Source organism: Dreissena polymorpha, chromosome 2, assembly GCF_020536995.1.
Source record: "Dreissena polymorpha isolate Duluth1 chromosome 2, UMN_Dpol_1.0, whole genome shotgun sequence".
NCBI lineage: Eukaryota > Metazoa > Mollusca > Bivalvia > Myida > Dreissenidae > Dreissena > Dreissena polymorpha.
In genome coordinates, this window is record NC_068356.1 from 134,801,566 (window position 1) to 134,820,129 (window position 18,564).

At 35.5% G+C, this 18,564-nt stretch overlaps 1 protein-coding gene across 21 annotated transcripts in view; it reads left to right on the forward strand.

Annotated features, from left to right (window-relative positions):
* Nucleotides 1-1,887: 1,887 nt before the first annotated feature.
* Nucleotides 1,888-18,564, forward strand: part of LOC127869086 (calcium/calmodulin-dependent protein kinase type II delta chain-like) — a 211,181-nt gene continuing 194,504 nt past the window's right edge. For all 21 annotated transcript variants that reach the window (XM_052411379.1, XM_052411382.1, XM_052411392.1 and 18 more), the window contains exon 1: nucleotides 1,888-1,994. In XM_052411379.1, coding sequence (XP_052267339.1) covers nucleotides 1,930-1,994 — 65 coding nt within the window. In that variant the 5' untranslated portion in view covers nucleotides 1,888-1,929. The remainder of the gene's footprint in view (nucleotides 1,995-18,564) is intronic.

An 18,564-nucleotide genomic window follows, 5' to 3' on the forward strand; every position in this document is an offset into this window, starting at 1 on the left:
GAAAGTCGTTTTGCACCACTCCAAATTCAGTTGCATCAAAATGAGACATACAGACCGAATAATACCTCAAGCACACACAAAATCCCAATTTCGAGGTGTATGAAATCTGCTCGTTTCTTATAAAAATACATTTCTCTCCGATTAATGTTTGATACACGTATTTTCATTTTCATATGGAATTAAATCGAGAACAATTATTTTCTACTCTCTTTCTTGGCACAAGTGCATGTATACTTGAGCTTAAGTGTTGATCCTTAGATAAAACTTTTTTTTTCTCAGGTGTTCAAGAGTTAAACTAAAGTGTTGTACCGCTCATACCTTATCTCAGCCCAGTATACTGTCTTATTATAAAAATATGCTACTTTAGTGTCTATGCGGCAAAGAAAGACCTTAATTGGCAGGTACGGGTGTACCGGCGCTTACTCCTCTCTTCAATCTTACCCCTAAGCTTAATCTACTCCGTATTCCTTATGTTTGAAAAACGTATGTTTTACATGTGTGTGTTGCCTCTACTTTTTATATGTAGTTTGAATTTTATGAGATCCTTTCGCACCTGAGGCTGCATTATGTGCGGACCCGGTGTATGTCCAAGCGCTCCTCATGAAAGTTAGGAATACTTAATGTAATATAGCGGAAATTTCCAGCTATCTACCAGGAAGAAACCCCACCGGATCAACAACCAAACACACAAGCGCTATTAACGAGGATCTCACACGGGTCTCTTAGGGATGAAATGTGTTTACCGACCACCGCGCTAACCGGGTGTGTGTTTCGAAGTTTATGAGGTCCTTTCCGAGCCAGAGGCTTGATTACGTGTGGACCCGGATGGTGCCCAAGCACTCCTGCCTAATTAACCTACTCGATTCAAGAAAGTTGGGAGGACATTTTCTAATTGTAGCTGCAATTTCTAGCTACCGGAGTTTCGTTTTTACTGAACAATTTTTTCAATTTTGGTGTGGCCTTGTGTTGTGGTGTGTGTGTGTGCGGGGGGGGGGGGGGGGCGGAGTACCTAGAGGAAACCCCACCTGTCAGGTATGGTGACCACCAACCCAACTCACATGCTGCTGTGATTGTAAGGTGTGAGAAATGCATCACAATCGCTTGCGCGTACAAGTTTGAGGCCACTTATTTGATCATTGTCGCTAATGGACATTTGAGGTATCAGGAAGCGGAGCATGAGAGAACTAAAACACAGGTTCGCAATTGAAACTAAGAGGATCTGTATCGTTTAATTATTACGGCGATTTAATTATATTGTAGCGGGACGTTCGATGCGCTATGAGCATGGTTATATGTTTGTGATGGACCCGAAGTGTATTATTATCGCGCATTTTAAACATCCATAATGGGGCAATCGGTACTTTGATGAGCTTTCAATGATTTGTTTCTATCTCTAACTCTTATTCTCAATAAAGTAATGGTAATACAACATATTGTAATATAGAATTTGGTAAATCTGGAATGGAGGGCGACGGCTTAACCGAATATATTATCGCCCGTCAATTTTGATGTTGATGACCAAAAGCTCTGAAGTCAGAGTAGCCTTTGTCCGAGGGCAGTACATTAATGCAAAACTGTATTCCAGTGAAGTAAAAACGCGAGAGAGCTTTGGAGCCCCATCAAATTCAACGGGTGAGCGAATGTGCACTGAAATAATTATCACTTTTAGTAATCAATACGTCAACGATAACAGTAATTAACACCGTCTCCGATATTTTCAATTGTACACATAATGCCGAAGGCAAAAATCTCGACACTAATTGATTAATAAAGCAACCTTTAATTTCATCGATGAATAGTTTCCAATATTCCCGCCATCTGTCACCTAAGTACGTTTGTTTATAAACAAAACCCACGTGTTCTTTGACAGATCTCGCCATAGTGTCAGCCACGCGTGAGACTGCGAGAAGGCCATATTTACGATTCAACATGGCCGTTCAGAATAGTACAACAAAATTTAGTGATATTTACGATTTGAAAGAGGAATTAGGAAAGTAAGTGAAGCGTTGAGCGTATGGATTAAAGTTCGAGTGTTTTGGTGCAAATTGTTGTGCTAAAATTGTCCGGATTATTATTGGAATACACGACTGGATTTCATTTCCTAATTGCACATATTGAAGAACGGGTGTTAGTGTAAAAATCATCCCGTTAAATGGGTCTTATTTTCGATTATATATTTTTCCCCAAACACGTATTTAATTATTATTTCGTGGGAATAACTACTGAAGGATTGTTTAATGAACCATACATTGTAACTGCTTTCTTTATATTGGAATGTTTTTAACTATTTGTAAATGAAGTTCCTGTCACTGTCTTTTGACACCGGAGGCTGAATTGACAAGACAAACTGATAGAAACAGCACATTGTTTTATTCCTGATGCAAACATGATTTGAATAGAAACACACATTTCCATGGGGTGTTAAACAAAGTCACAAACAGGAACAGCATTTCTAATTCAGCGAAAATCAAAATCTAATTCTATGAACCCTAACGTTTCATCTGTGTCACTTTCATAAAAGAAGCTTATACCAATTAATAAATTATATGAGTCTTGTTCTGAGAAAACTGGGCTTAATGCATGTGCGTAAAGTGTCGTCCCAGATTGGTCTGAGCAGTCTTCACAGGCTAATCAGGGACAACACTTTCCGTTTTTATTGTATTATTAGTTTCAAGGAAGTCCCTCCTTACCGAAAATCAAATTTAGGCGGAAAGTGTCGTCCCTGATTAGCCTGTGCGGACTGCACAGGCTAATCTGGGATGACACTTTAAACACATGCATTAAGCCCAGTTTTCTCAGACCGTGACTCATGATATTATGTTGGACATGTACAAGATTGATGTCTTAATTTGCATAAGAGAAAAGTGCTGTTAACAATAAACAACAACATATTATTGACCATTATACTAGTTGTATATGTAGGATTCAAAAGGGCTTGGAAGGGCATACATTTGTCATCAGAAAATTCATTAATTTATAAACGTTTAATTTAAATTGCAAGGGCACAATACAATTATTTAATCTCTTACAATTGCAATTGTGTAAATAGTAAAAAATAAAGAATGTACATCTAACGTCTTTTTACTAAATAATGCGTGACATTAACAAATTAAATATTTTATTAATTTGTAGAGTGTTGTTCTAGAATAGACCATAAGACCGCAGTTACTTTGGAAATTTCTGAAATAAAAACCATCTTTGCTTAAAAATTAATCAGTATAGCTCTTAATATGCTCAACGTACAAGAAAAATAGGCTACTTATGTAACATGTACTTATATAGCCACATATTTCTGACTTATTAGATAATGGATTGCATATTAAGTATAATTTACCAACGCAATAAGAATAATACACATGCTACATGTATCTCAGCAGGGGCACATTGTGAGTAATTGAAGGGAAACTTTGTGCTCCCCCAAATTATTCAACATTATTCTACTTTTTCAGGCATGGCGAAATTAGAAAAAATCTGCCGGTCATCCGGACAGGCATTTCAGAAAATGTGCCGGTCCGGAGAAAATTTAGCCAGACCGTAAAGCAACAACAACTTAACTAGAAAATTTAAAAATGGCAGCGATCACATCTTGATCTCTTTATTCAACCGGCCGTTAAATTGATTTTAATCGCTTAGAGGTTACACTGGCAGCTAATTGGTGTTAATCGGTTGTGTAATGTCAATCATGTTGTGAAAAATTCGCGTGTCAGTTTTTATTACATGTATTCCCTATTAGAACGGTTCGGTGCGATAATTTCAATAACGTATGTGCAAGCCGAATAATTATCAAATTAAAGTTATTCGAAACGATTTAAACATTCTTACTTTAATATGATTGCAGTTTGGAGCGGCTGTTAAAATATACTGCGCACAGTACAAAACACGTTACCTGACATTTAATGATTAAGGCATTTCATTTTTCAGAACGTTTACTAGTAATTAATTAAATAAAAAAGACGATTTATTTACATGCTAACGCAGTGTAATTGTTAACAGAGATTCATTTTCATTTTTGACCAGTATCAGAAAGTCCCCGGGAAGCACGTTTTTTTACATGGCACTGCATATGATGCAATAAAAACATTTCTTTGTACATGTATCGTATTGCATTCAATCTAAATTTAAATTCGCTCGTCCAATGAAAGCTCTGCCCCATAATGCACTGTACTCTTTACACTTATGAAAAATGGCGTATGCATATGGTTGTGTTGATCACGATACCATATTTTATTGTCCTTATCCTACTCGAAAAATATGTAAAAGCTATCAAGATCTTTTTTGTTAGAACGCAGTTGGCGATTTTGCAAACGAGTTTAAAGTAGGTGTTGTGTAACAAGTTGGATTTGCTAATTGTTCGTAACAAACCTACAGCAAACATCAAAACAACGAGCGATTTCATTTTCATGATGTAGTAAGCGATTTGCTCTTCGAATTTTCAACTTGAAAAAAAAAGATTTGTTTGCAATCATTTCACATTTTGCCGGTCACCAGGACCGACATTCTTGTTAAACCTGCCGGACCAAATTGAAATCTGCCGGTCAGGACCGGCGGACCGGCAATTTCACCAAGCCTGCTTTTTATGTCCACCACTATAGTAGTGGGGGACATATTGTTTTTGCCCTGTCTGTCTGTTGGTCTGTCGGTCTGTTTGCGCCAACTTTAACATTTTGCAATAACTTGTGCTATACTGAAGATAGCAACTTCATATTTGGCATGCATGTGTATCTCATGAAGCTGCACATTTTGAGTGGTGAAAGGTCAAGGTCAAGGTCATCCTTCAAGGTCAGAGGTCAAATATATGTGGCCAAAATCGCTCATTTTATGAATACTTTTGCAATATTGAAGATAGCAACTTGATATTTGGCATGCATGTGTATCACATGGAGCTGCACATTTTGAGTGGTGAAAGGTCAAGGTCATCCTTCAAGGTCAGAGGTAAAATATATGTGGCCCAAATCGCTTATTTTGTAAATACTTTTGCAATATTGAAGATAGCAACTTGATATTTGGCATGCATGTGTATCTCATGGAGCTGCACATTTTGAGTGGTGAAAGGTCAAGGTCATCCTTCAAGGTCAGAGGTCAAATATATGTGGCCCAAATCGCTTATTTTATGAATACTTTTGCAATATTGAAGATAGCAACTTGATATTTGGCATGCATGTGTATCTCATGGAGCTGCACATTTTGAGTGGTGAAAGGTTAAGGTCAAGGTCATCCTTCACAAGGTCAAGATCATTCTCCAAGGTCAAACGTCATATAGGGGGACATTGTGTTTCACAAACGCATCTTGTTTTATTACTGAAAAGTACTTTCGATAATGTTCATGACCACCACTATAATAAACAGAACACTCCTCAGGGGTGGCAAAATCAAATGTCCGAGTTGCCCGAGTGGTACATTTGCTTGTCTAAGAAATTAATTTTTTACAATTAAGTTGTCCGTGGACAACCAGTCGGGTTGACGAATACAAAACAATACATTGTATTTAAGCCGTAATTAAGTTTTACAAAACCAGATGTTGACACGCGATTACATTGTAAGTGCAATTTGCGGAGCAATCAAGCTAAAATACGGGCAGTCTCCTGCGCTCCGATCTCCCTTATTCTATAATAGACCGGAAGCATGCCGCATTTTCAACTTTCGGTCCGATTGTTTGTCAGTGTACAGACTGGTTTCTTTATTTTTACAATCAGACGGAAATAAAAGTATCGAACTAAGATAATCAAAACACGGTCTACCTTGTGATTTCAGATGACTTTAACAGTAAAGATAGATTTTTTTTGAAATCGTCAACAACGGAGCAGAAACCCGAGGCTTTGAGCAGTTCACCTCCCCCCCCCCCCCCCCAAAAAAAAAAGTAAAAAGATTATGACACAAAATATGATCTAATCAAATGCACCAGAACTTTTCAAGAAACTTGGCTAAAAGATTTTCCATGGTAACAAGTTGATGATAACAAAATTGCTGCATGTAAAATATGTAAACAGTTCCCCCTTTCGGCCGATACTAAATGTGGACTTTACACTGGAATGGACTAGTTTAATTTGTTAACATTACGATGTACTTATGTGTTACACATGTTTAAATAACACTAGCTTTGCAAGATTAAAAGTTTGTGAAAGTCTGTATATATTTTATAATATACATGTACTGCTAATGAATGTACCATGGAAATACAACAATAACAAAAACAAGAAAATTATACTCATTTTGATTTATTCCACATTATATATTTTACATTAATCAATAAATGCTTTTATTATTTATATAAACATTAACAGACAAGTGTAGTTCAGCAACGTTCAAGTTAAATTTCCTAAATGGTTGTCCGTGGACAAGTATAGTTTTTTTAGATTTCGCCACCCCTGCTCCTAACACATATAAATAAGTGGTTCAATGGCAGCATTCGATAGACAAAGGAACATGCATGTAATTACACTGATAGGTTAACTGTATAAAGTTGATTTAATTAAGTTTGCTCTCTGCAATGTCAGGGTAGACTAGTGCATGTAAACATGAAAGAAATGTAATTTGACTAATAATTCTTTATCATTATCGTATGTTAAAATTGTGTTTATTTTTCATTACTATTCAAGTATGTGTATTTAAAGTGACAGATCGGGAAACACTTATGATTTAGAGTTAAGATTCATCTTTTATTTTGAGAATCTTTCTGATGGTTTTTTATGGTGTTGTTTATAAAAAGTCAGGCCTCTTTGATTGTTCTAGTCCACTCCGTGCATTGCTCTACCCTTAAAATCTAGCCAAAACTTGGTAAACCCAGACAAGGTAGGGGCACTTATGACAGTATTTTATTGAAAAGAATTGGGGAGAAAATCGTTTCTTCCATAATGCAGTGTTTATTAAAAGCTCTTTATGATGTCCCCTGATATTTTTAGACACACTGTTAACCCAAAGAACGTTCTTCTAAATTACTGTAAAATCTGTTCTTTGAGCTTGAGAACATGCTTTAAAGTTGATCTTCCAGCGATGTTTTTTCTTCTTTATAAAATACCTGAAAAAGGCACTTTCCCAATTTGGAAAATTACAAATTTCCCAATTGCTGTAAAAAAAAAATAATCCCAATTGGGGGTTTCTTTAAAAAAATAAAATAAAATGCAACATTGAGTTAGTTTCTCTATGCAGCTGTATGGCTTGAACCTTAGTACATGTAATATTGATAACTTGACAACACTTAGTTATCAATTTTAAAGAATTTGTGAGCAAACATAAAATACATTGATTTCCCAGCTGCTGGTCGTGAATTTTCCCAATTTTATGGTTTTTCGCGCAAAATTTTGCCCAATAGGGCTGGTACTGGTACATTTCCCAATTGGGCCAAAACAGTGGCTGTCTTCCAACACAGTCTGATACAACCCACATTGACCCAATGTTCAACTGCAAACTGTTGGAAATCTTCACAGCTTTGTGAGTCACACTGTCATTGTCCATTCATGTCCCCACCTCTGAAGCAATATATTGATTTCATAGGACAAGTGTTGCCACACTGTCAATACCCAGGTGTGCAATATCCCAGTTTTTTTAATGAGTTGGTCCAATACAGGAGGAGAAAAGTTGGCTTTTAAGCTGCATTCAAGGGCATTGGATTTATGAAAAGTAACAAATTGGTTGGATGCACTCATGAAATCATGTTTTAATTTGATTCATCCAACATTCACAAAAATGAGTAATATCAGGGTTTTTTATCTGATTTTGGGGAAAGGGCCTGGCCTTTTTTGAGGGGAAAAAAATCGCGCGAGACGCCGGATTTTGGGGGAAAAATCACACGAAACGCCGGATTTGGGGGAAAATAAGGAAAGTCTTAAATAATCAATTAAGCATAGTTTACTGTTTTTAAAACAAATTCAAGGAAACAGAAAATTAAATTATGCAATATTTTTCTCTTTTCTACACTGGATCTGGAACCTATATATTTAAAGGTTTAAAAAAAATAAAAAAATAAAAATTGTAGGGGAAAATGAAATCTAGTGGAAAATTTACCAGCTGAGGGGAACAAAAAATCGGAGGGGAAAGGGCCGATTTTCGGCGGGTCACAAAGAAGGAAAAAAAAACCTGGTAATATTATTTGGTTATTGTCACATTCAAACTTTTCTAAATAATATTATTTTCTTAATTTGTTATGTTGCATAAAAGCATGCTTCATAACAGTTTAAAAGTCAATATAAAAAATAACGAAAATAAATAGGAAATATTGAATTTCCTACATAAATTACTGGATCTTATTGCACGCATAATTATGCAGCTGAAGTTAGGTATTAAGTGCACTGAAAACATACCTTTAATATAAATTACACTACATGGACTGTAATGAGCATAATGCTAATTTGCAAAGCTGCTGTCATGTTAATTGCTCTGTCTTGTTACACAAAACCATTAAGGCATGAAAGGGACCATGTTTCACAATTGAGGGATGAAACATAGTTGTTCTAGTACTGCATGACATTTCCTGTTTTCTAATGATTTGAATTTTTTGTTTTTAGAATTTTAAAGAATTGAGAAGCAGATTGTATACATTTTTGTACGATGCAGTGTTTTTAAAATTCAAATTCAGGGCTGGTTACAGGGATTTTTTTGGCCAATTGGGAAAAGTACCTGTACCAGCCCAATTCACGGCGATTGGGAAAATTGTGCGCGAAAAACCCTGAAATCGGGAAAATTCGCGTCGTGAAGTCTCAGCGGTCTAGCTAGGCTAAAAATTTAGGGCCAAGTTACTTCTCCCTAAAGCCAAAATAGGGAGAATTGGTAACATCTTTGGGAGAAATGGTACATTTGCGTCATAGATCTTAGTTTTAAGTATATTTTGCGGAAACTTAAGGGATAAGGGGTTCCTGTTCAGCGTTCAATCAACTCTTTACTTGTTTTAAACAATAAGGCATGTCAGTGTTTTTTTTCACCTATAGGGGAATGGTGGCGCGGCCCGTCTAAAGGGGAAAAACGCGTCGTTTTTTAGGAAAAGGGGAAAATTAAGACGTCATTCCTTTATATGTAATGATATTTATTATATGAATACACATGTATGAATGAATGTAATATTCACAGCTGAATGTCTCTGTTCTTTTTCTTAAATATATATCAATGATTTGTTCAACATTAGTTTCAGTCAGTTCAGCCGTCATGCACAGTATCAGTTTACCAAGCCAATTAGAGTCTAATTGGGATTTTTTTAATCAATAAAATGGCGAATTTGAGCATTTTTAGCCGGATTTTTTTCGAAAAAATCTCGGCTTATAGATTGATGTTGTCGGGCGGGCGGGGGGGGCGGGCGGGCGGGCGGGGTGGCGGCGTGCTCGAAAATGTTAAAGTTCTTATTTCATGGTATAACTTTGGTATGCTTGGACCTAGAGTCTTCAAACTTGACATGAAGGTTGGCCAGGATTAACAGATGACCACTGGTCATTTCAAGGTCATTCATTTGAAGGTCAAGGTCACTGTGACCTTCAATATAAAAAATGTTAAAGTTGTTATAACTTTGGTATGCTTGGACCTAGAGTCTTGAAACTTGACATGAAGGTTGGCCATAACTAGTTAGTAACCACTGGTCATTTCAAGGTCATTCATTTGAAGGTCAAGGTCACTGTGACCTTGAATGTAAAAATGTTAAAGTTCTTATTTCATGGTATAACTTTGGTATGCTTGGACCTAGAGTCTTCAAACTTGACATGAAGGTTGGCCAGGATTAACAGATGACCACTGGTCATTTCAAGGTCATTCATTTGAAGGTGAAGGTCACTGTGACCTTCAATATAAAAATGTTAAAAGTTGTTATAACTTTGGTATGCTTGGACCTAGAGTCTTGAAACTTGACATGAAGGTTGGCCAGAACTAGTAAGTAACCACTGGACATTTCAAGGTCATTCATTTGAAGGTCAAGGTCACTGTGACCTTGAATGTAAAAATGTTAAAGTTGTTATAACTTTGGTATGCTTGGACCTAGAGTCTTGAAACTTGACATGAAGGTTGGCCAGAACTAGTAAGTAACCACTGGACATTTCAAGGTCATTCATTTGAAGGTCAAGGTCACTGTGACCTTGAATGTAAAAATGTTCTTATTTCATGTTATAACTTTGGTATGCTTGTACCTAGAGTCTTCAAACTTGAAATAAAGATTGGCCAGTACTAGAAGATGACCACTGGTCATTTCAATGTCATTCATTTGAAGGTCAAGGTCACTGTGACCTTAAATGTTAAAATGTTAAAATTGTTATAACTTTGGTATGCTTGGACATAGAGTCTTCAAACTTGACATGAAGGTTTGCAAGCACACTTAGATGACCACTAGTCATTTCAAGGTCATTCATTCTAAGGTCAAGGTCACTGTGACCTTGAATGTAAAAATGTTAAAGTTCTCATAACTTTGGTAGGTAAAAATGTTAAAGTTCTTATTCCATATTATAACTTTGGTATGCTTGTACCTAGAGTCTTCAAACTTGACATAAAGGTTGGCCAGTACTAGAAGATCACCACTGCTCATTTCAATGTCATTCATTTGAAGGTCAAGGTCACTGTGACCTTCAATGTTAAAATGTTAAAATTGTTATAACTTTGGTATGCTTGGACCTAGAATCTCAAACTTGACGTAAAGGTTTGCAAGCACACTTAGATGACCACTGGTCATTTCAAGGTCATTCATTTCAATGTCATTCATTTGAAGGTCAAGGTCACTGTGAACTTAAATGTTAAAATGTTAAAATTGTTGTAACTTTGGTATGCTTGGACCTAGAATCTCAAACTTGACGTAAAGGTTTGCAAGCACACTTAGATGACCACTGGTCATTTCAAGGTCATTCATTTGAAGGTCGAGGTCACTGTGACCTTGGATGTAAATATGTTAAAGTTGTTAATACTTTGGTATGCTTAGACCTAGAGTCTTCAAACTTGATATGAAGGTTGGCCAGAACTAGTAGATGACCACTGGTCATTTTAAGGTCAAGGTCACCGTGACCTTGAATGTAAAAATGTTAAAATTCTTATTTCATGGTATAACTTTCTTATGCTTGGACTTACAGTCTTCAAACTGGACATGAAGGTTGGCCAGCACTAGTAGATGACAATTGGTCATTTTAAGGTCATTGAAGGTCAAGGTCACTGTGACCTTGAATGTTAAAAATTAAAAGTTGTTTTAACTTTCGTATGCTTGGACTTGGACTTTGCCATGACTAACAGATGACCACTGGTCAAGAGAACAACTGGTCATTTTAAAGTCTTTCAATTGACAGTGACCTTAAATGTTATTGTTGTTCATGTATATGCATGCATTCAAAACATTACACAAGGTTTGCTCATGCCTTGAAAAGTACTTACATTTCATTTTGACCTTTGAACAATATTTCAGTAATTTAAGTATTGCATTGACAAAAACACGAAAGGTACTTTCCTGTCATTTAAATCAAAAATCCGGCTTCAATGCGGTCATCTCCGACTGCGGAACTCTTGTTTATCAATAAAAGGGCCAAATTGGAATGTTTTTATAAAAAAATATTGACACAATATAGATACATCAGGCCTTTTCTTGGCCATTTTGGAAAAAAATTTAATTCATGAAGTCCACTGATTTGGGAAAACCTAATTTAATATAACTCTTTATAATTGTAAAAAATCATATTAATTATAGTTATATACCTTGTTAGATGTTTATAAAATGAATTTGAGATATATCTATCATGAGGCAGTTGTTTCTAAAAAAAATAATTTTTTTTTTGTTTTTTTACTTTTGGAGGGGATTTAAAAAAAATGGGGGAAAATATATACTATTTTTGGAGGGGAATGGGGCCGAATATCGGCCCCAAAATTGCCATTAAAAAAAACACTGCATGTTAAGTGTATAAAACCTCCATTTTTCTTATTTCTCATTCATTGTTGATAATGATGGTACTTTTAATTATTTTTCCTGAACAGGTGTATCAAATAAACTTCAATTGTAACAAACCAGTATTGTTCTGAATCTTTTTACTTCCTTGTTGATTTTATGCAATTCAACATTATATCAAATTCATATGTTGTTACAAATATTTGTTTTAAATTAAAAAATCATCTAAAATCTCATTTTACAGCAGAGCTTTCCAATCCAAAATGAGCCCCATATTCATTGCCAGTGCTAGCTAGGTTACTTCTTCCCATTTGATCATTCTTGAGTATTGTTTTTATAATGGGCCATTTAACTTTGCTTAAGCATAGTTATTTGTAGCCAGCACAAGGCAATTAATCAATGCATCATGTATGAACAATTTCAAGAAGACTAAAAGCTCCAGACTTTTCTTTTGAATGTTCAACTTTGCATGACCTGTAAATGGGGCAACTTATGGCTGAGAATCCTCCTGTGTCCAATTCTCCATATCAAATTGATTTTAAAGTGGCCTTTTCACAGATTTTGGCATATGTTGAAGTTTGTCATTAAATGCTTTATATAAATAAATGTAAACATTGGATCTTAAAGGGATCTTTTCACGCTTTGGTAAATTGACAAAATTGAAAAAAGTTGTTTCAGATTCGCAAATTTTCGTTTTAGTTATGATATTTGTAAGGAAACAGTAATACTAAACATTTACCATGGTCTAGTATAGCCATTATATGCATCTTTTGACGATTTTAAAACCTAAAAATTATAAAGCGTTGCAACGCGAAACGATTGAATAATTTGGAGAGTTCAGTTTTTGTCGTTAAATTTTGTGAAACTACGATGATTGCTTATATAAGGTATAAAATACGTCTAGTAAGTGTACTTGGCGGAATAGCTCAGTAGGCTAAAGCGTTTTTACTTCAGGACTCTGGCAGGACTCCAGGGGTCACTGGTTCGAAACCTGGGCCGGGCAATGTTCTTTTCCTTTTTTTAATTCTATTCTTGATTTTTTACTGGAGCTTTTACGATCCAATGTTTACATTTATCGATATAAAGCATTTAATGAATAAGTTAAAAAATGCCAAAATCTGTGAAAAGGCACCTTTAAAAGCTCCAGTAAAAAATCAAGAATAAAATTAAAAAAAGGAAAAAAAAGTGGCCTGTTCCAAGGCTTGAACCAGTGATCACCGGAGTCCTGGAGTTAGTCTGAAGTAAAAACGCATTAGCCCTCTCGGCTATTCCGCCGGGTATACACAGTCTAGGTTGGCGCTAAGGAAAATAAATTAGTAGCCAAATTTCAGCACTACGATAACGACCCACATTATAACCTTATTTGCTCAATGAACGAAATAATCATTATCATGAATCTATAGGTATCAACAATGACTCTATTAAATTATCAATGAAGTCACATTTAAATAAATTATTTGTTACCTGAAATCAAATAATTTTATTTTTATTTTATTTTTCATTTATATTTATTTTCATGCACTGGCATAAACAGTATACAATGTTAGAACTTTCAGATATGCCCCGGTCTTTGATTGGGTGGGTCTTGCGTAACTCTTATTCGCCACCCCCCTTCTCCCAATAATTTTTGCCGTAGTCTGGTGCTTCTTGATTCTTGAAAAATACATTTACTGCAATGTATTCTTGAATTGACATATTTTTCCATAGTTGCAATATATAATTTATTGAAACGTACCGGTAAATTTGTAAGTCTTAAATACTGCATGTGGCTAGGCTATATTTAGTTACACATCGTCTGTTTTTAAAAAAGCATGCTTTGCATGCGTAGAACTTGGCATTGCAGACGACAGCAATAATTTCGCGCTCTTTCTTATAACACGGGTTTTACATGGCATACCGGTATTAATGCATGGTGAATAGTTATTATCACGTGGCTGTAGAAAACGGTGTAAATCAGTTCTACAAATAGACATGATAAAATATACATGCACTGGATTTAATTTGTTACCGCATCAAATTATTAACGGGTTTTGTTTTTCACAACTTACTCGCCGTAAGTAATTTTACACTGCTCACCAATTGCAATTTACTTCTCATAATAAATGATTGTTTACAGTACAGTAAATAGGTGTGATGATGATGCCCGAAACCGCCTTTAATGTACTGCTTTATTTACCGGTTTTATATCACGTAGTAATGCTACAACTGTGATTCATTCACCTGCAATAAACGCTTACTCTGTGACCGACGTCAATCAAAAATAATAATTGCTATATAACTCCGCCTCCATAAACATTCTCGTAACCGATTGGACGTTAAATATCACAGTTTGGCGACTGGAAAGTTACCCGAAAATTTCCCGTGATGCATCTGTCAGCATACATGACTGTGTTATGTGGCTTGAATATACGATACCGGCATCCGGTTATCTCTTATCAATGGACTATCTATTACCACCTGGAGCTTTTATGGCGATTACATGTGGAAATCGGTACCGAGTTCTCTTTAAAAGTAGGGAATATAATATACTTATAGAGAAATATCAGGGTTTTTTGCAATCGCCATTTTCATTCACATTTTAAACTTTAATCGCCAGCTGGAAGATTCAATCGCCTATGGCAATTTTATAGGCGATTTTGGCGATTGGAAACGCTAACATAGACAGTTAAAGTATTTTATACCTTATATAAGCAATCTTCGTAGTTTCGTAAATTTAAACGACAACAACAGAACTCTCCAAATTATTCAATCGTTTCGCGTTGCAAAGCTTTATAATTTTTAGGTTTTCAAATCGTCAAAAGATACATATAATGGCTACAGTGAATATTGGACTATGGTAAATGTCAAGTAATACTGTTTCCTCACAAATATCATAACTAAAACAAAAATTTGCGAATCTGAAACAACTTTTTTCAATTTTGTCAATTTACCAAACTGTGAAAAGATCCCTTTAATCCGTCAAGGTCTGGAACGAAATAAATCATTTAAAGGGGGAGATGTTTCTTCGCCTTCATGAAATTAATGTGCGAAATTAATATTCTCTGGGCGAACAAATCGCCCACTAGCGAGACCCCTGGAAGTCTTCATATTGGGAAATTGGTGTAGTTTAGTTTTTGTTCCAAAATACTTTAAAATTGATAACAAACAGTTGTCAAGTTGTCAATATTATATTTACTTAGTTTCAGTGTTAGAGCTGCATAGGGAAACTAACTAAATGTTAAACTTTATTAAATTTCCTCATTGGGAAATATACATATAAATGTACATGTAGACATGTAAAAGTCATATACATGTAAATACATCAATACATCAGGGCAACAGATAAGGCTCGTTTTATCGTTTTTATGATTTGCATTTGACAGAAAATGAATTGAAATTAAAAATCAATCGTACAGAAAACGATTATGAAGATAGAAAATGAACTGAAATCGATTCTTCGTCGTTTTAGTTGTTCCCTTTTACGCCGTACCATGTTTAATTATAATTATTGTATTGTAACCTTTAGTGTGGCCGTAAAATTTTCAGTTAGTTCATATAGACACCATTTTGGGCTGGTGTCAATATAAAAAGTTACTTCCGCCGAAATAAGTTCGGGACAAGGTTCTCTGTTAAATGCGGTCGGGTTAGAAAACTTTCATAAACGGCGTGCGCGCCCAATATTTTACAATTCGTTATGAGACCCAAACCGTCGGGAAAAGACATTGTGAAGAGTATACTATCACATTTAATAGCGCAGGTGGTGACAGATTCTGATATATTCAGCTCAAAACACCGCTGCGATTCCGTGTCTCAAAAACTAACAACATCGTGATTTCCACTGGCTTGTCATTGATGGAAAGGTTTAGCAATGTGAGTATGATCTGAGACTGAAAGGCAGGAGTGTTGAAACTGGTTTATCAAAATGACTCCATCATCCATTTGTCAATATACAATTAGTACTAATATTAACAAACAACCACTGTCACTGTGAATTTATAATGACTTAATTGGAATAAGAATTGCTGAGAATTATCAATATCCAAAATGAAGCGCTAATCTGAAATATATATACGTTTTGATTAAAATGGTAAAAAAATAATTGACAAATAGTTTTGAGCGAAAAAACTAATTGTTACAAAAAGCTTGCAGTGAAAACTCATTGACCCAAAATCTTATCTGTTGCCCTGAATACATAGAAGTCAAAATTACATCCTTGATCAAGTGAGTACCGGTAACTAGTAAGAATTGTACTGCAAGTTCATGACTGTGAAACCATAAAACTAAGAAGTCATAACACTAACAACACTGAAAACCCATCAGGATGTAATATTAAATCTGCTTCGTTAACCTGCCTTGTGTCCTTGATTCAAGTTGAGAAAGGAAACTAAACTTAGCCACCTTCTTGTCACCAGTATCCATGAGCAATCTACTGTTCAAGCGTGGTGTTCTGGTGTTAATTCAAATACAAGAATAAATTTACAGATAAGCCTTTCTAAGAATATGTTGTTTGAATACAACTAACTCGTGAATTAAAAAAAAGAAAGAGATCACATCAGCTGAGGAAACCTAAGCTTATTTTCGTTTTTAAGACCGGAATATACGATTCCTAAAATGTTGACGAAAAATGCTGATATATATGATATTAGCCGCTCTCCAAAAATACGGGACTTAATGCATGTGCACTAAGTGTGGTTTCAGATAAGCCTGTGCAGTCTGCACAGGCTTATCAGGAATGACACTGTCTGCTCTTAACTGGATTTTTTAAAGATTATACTTCCTTTGAACAAAAAGTCCATAAAAGCGGAAAGTGTCGTACCTGTGTAGACTCAGCAGCATCAGGGTTTTTTTCCACTTTTTGGTAAGATAGCCCATGGCTTTGGAATTGGGAATTTTATCGGCATTTTCATGAAATTGGGAAAATAAATTCATTAGCCTTTTTTTTCCACACGAAAAGTCCACTGATTAGGGAAATAATAAATTTGACATAACTCTTTATAATTATTAAAATTAAAAGAACAAAATCATACAATACTTTGTTAGATGTAATTGAATTAAAATTGAGATAAAATATGCATAAGACACTTCTTTCTTTCTAAATTTTTTTTTTGGAAATTGGGAATATTTGGCCACATTTTGGGAAAAAAAGTATACTTTTTCGGATTGGGAACATAGCCGAATTTCGGCTATAAAATGGGGCCAAAAAAACCCCTGAGCATGCTCATGCTAATATGGGAGGACACTACGCACATGCATTAGGCATGTTATCAAAGTGTTTGGCTCATATTATGTAAGCATTACAAGTTTTCTATGATCTGATCTAATGTCTGCTTATCGCATGTATTATATAGTGCTTCTTACATTCAAACAGTTCTGGAAATAGATTGGCATGTGATAATCTACAATGTGATCTACATAAAATAACATAATTTTCCAATAAATCTTAAGCTATTTTTGTGCATTGCAGATATAGATCTAATTTTAAGAAGACTTGATAAACCAATCAAGATTTTAATCTGTTTCTCGCGAATTTTATGTTGTTAAAATATTGACAATCTCCTTAATCTTGTTATGTTATTGAATTTCTGAATTCAGGAATGTGACTGCATAATTATATGCATCGATTTACAAGTCATACACATGTGTGCAGTTTAATAAAGTTGTGGAATACATCTACCATTATGAAATGTGTGCAAAATCAATAAAGTAATGTCCACAATCACTAAATTCATATCACAGTTACTGAGTTATAAGCCGGCCGATTTAAAGCGCCTTCCCAATGAAAATGTTATTTAAAATCATGCAGAACTTTGTCCCCTAAAACAAAACTTAAACAGAGTTTTAATTTCCCAAATCTGCGATTTATTGTCTAGTTCTTTCCCACAATCAATTGGCTAGGGCCTTATCCCAATGAGATGAGAACAAGAGCTGTCTCCATAGGATGACATATGCCCCCAATAAACGCTTTGATAGAAGTTATTGAAATGCACTAAGTGGACCCGTGACCTAGTTTTTGACCCGGCATGACCCATATTCGAACTTGACCTAGATATTGTCTAGATACAACTTCTGACCAAGTTTGGTAAAGATCGGATGAAAACTATTTGAATTAGAGAGCGGACACGAAAAGTGTGACAGACTGACAGACTGACCAACGGACAGTGCGAAAACTATATACCCCCTTTTCTTCGAAAGGGGGCATACAAACTTTTTTGATGAGTTTTGATAACAAGGAACAAAGCTAGCCCTACAGATTACTAATTAATATTTCATAACTGGAACCTTTCAATAGTTAATCATTTTATTGACCAGGCATCACTGTTGCCATAAAGAGTCTTGAGGGGATTTTAGGAATACATTGACATTCTAATGATGTGATGACACTTTAATACATAAAAAGGTCATTCACCTGCAGTGCCCCAGCTGGGATTTGAAAATGGCTTGGTGCTAATTTGTCAAAGTCCACTTTACTGTCTGCAGCCATATGTGTCTTGTTCTGAGAAAACTGGGCATAATGCATGTGCGTAAAGTGTCGTCCCAGATTAGCCTGTGCAGTCCGGACAGGCTAATCAGGGACGACACTTTCCGCTTTAATGGTATATTTCGTTTAAAGGAAGAAACTTTTTACCGAAAATCTAGTTTAAGAGGAAAGTGTTTTCCCTGATTAGCCTGTGTGGACTGCACAGGCTAATCTGGGACGAAACTTTACGCACATGCATTATGCCCAGTTTTATCAGAACAAGACACATATGGCTGCAGAC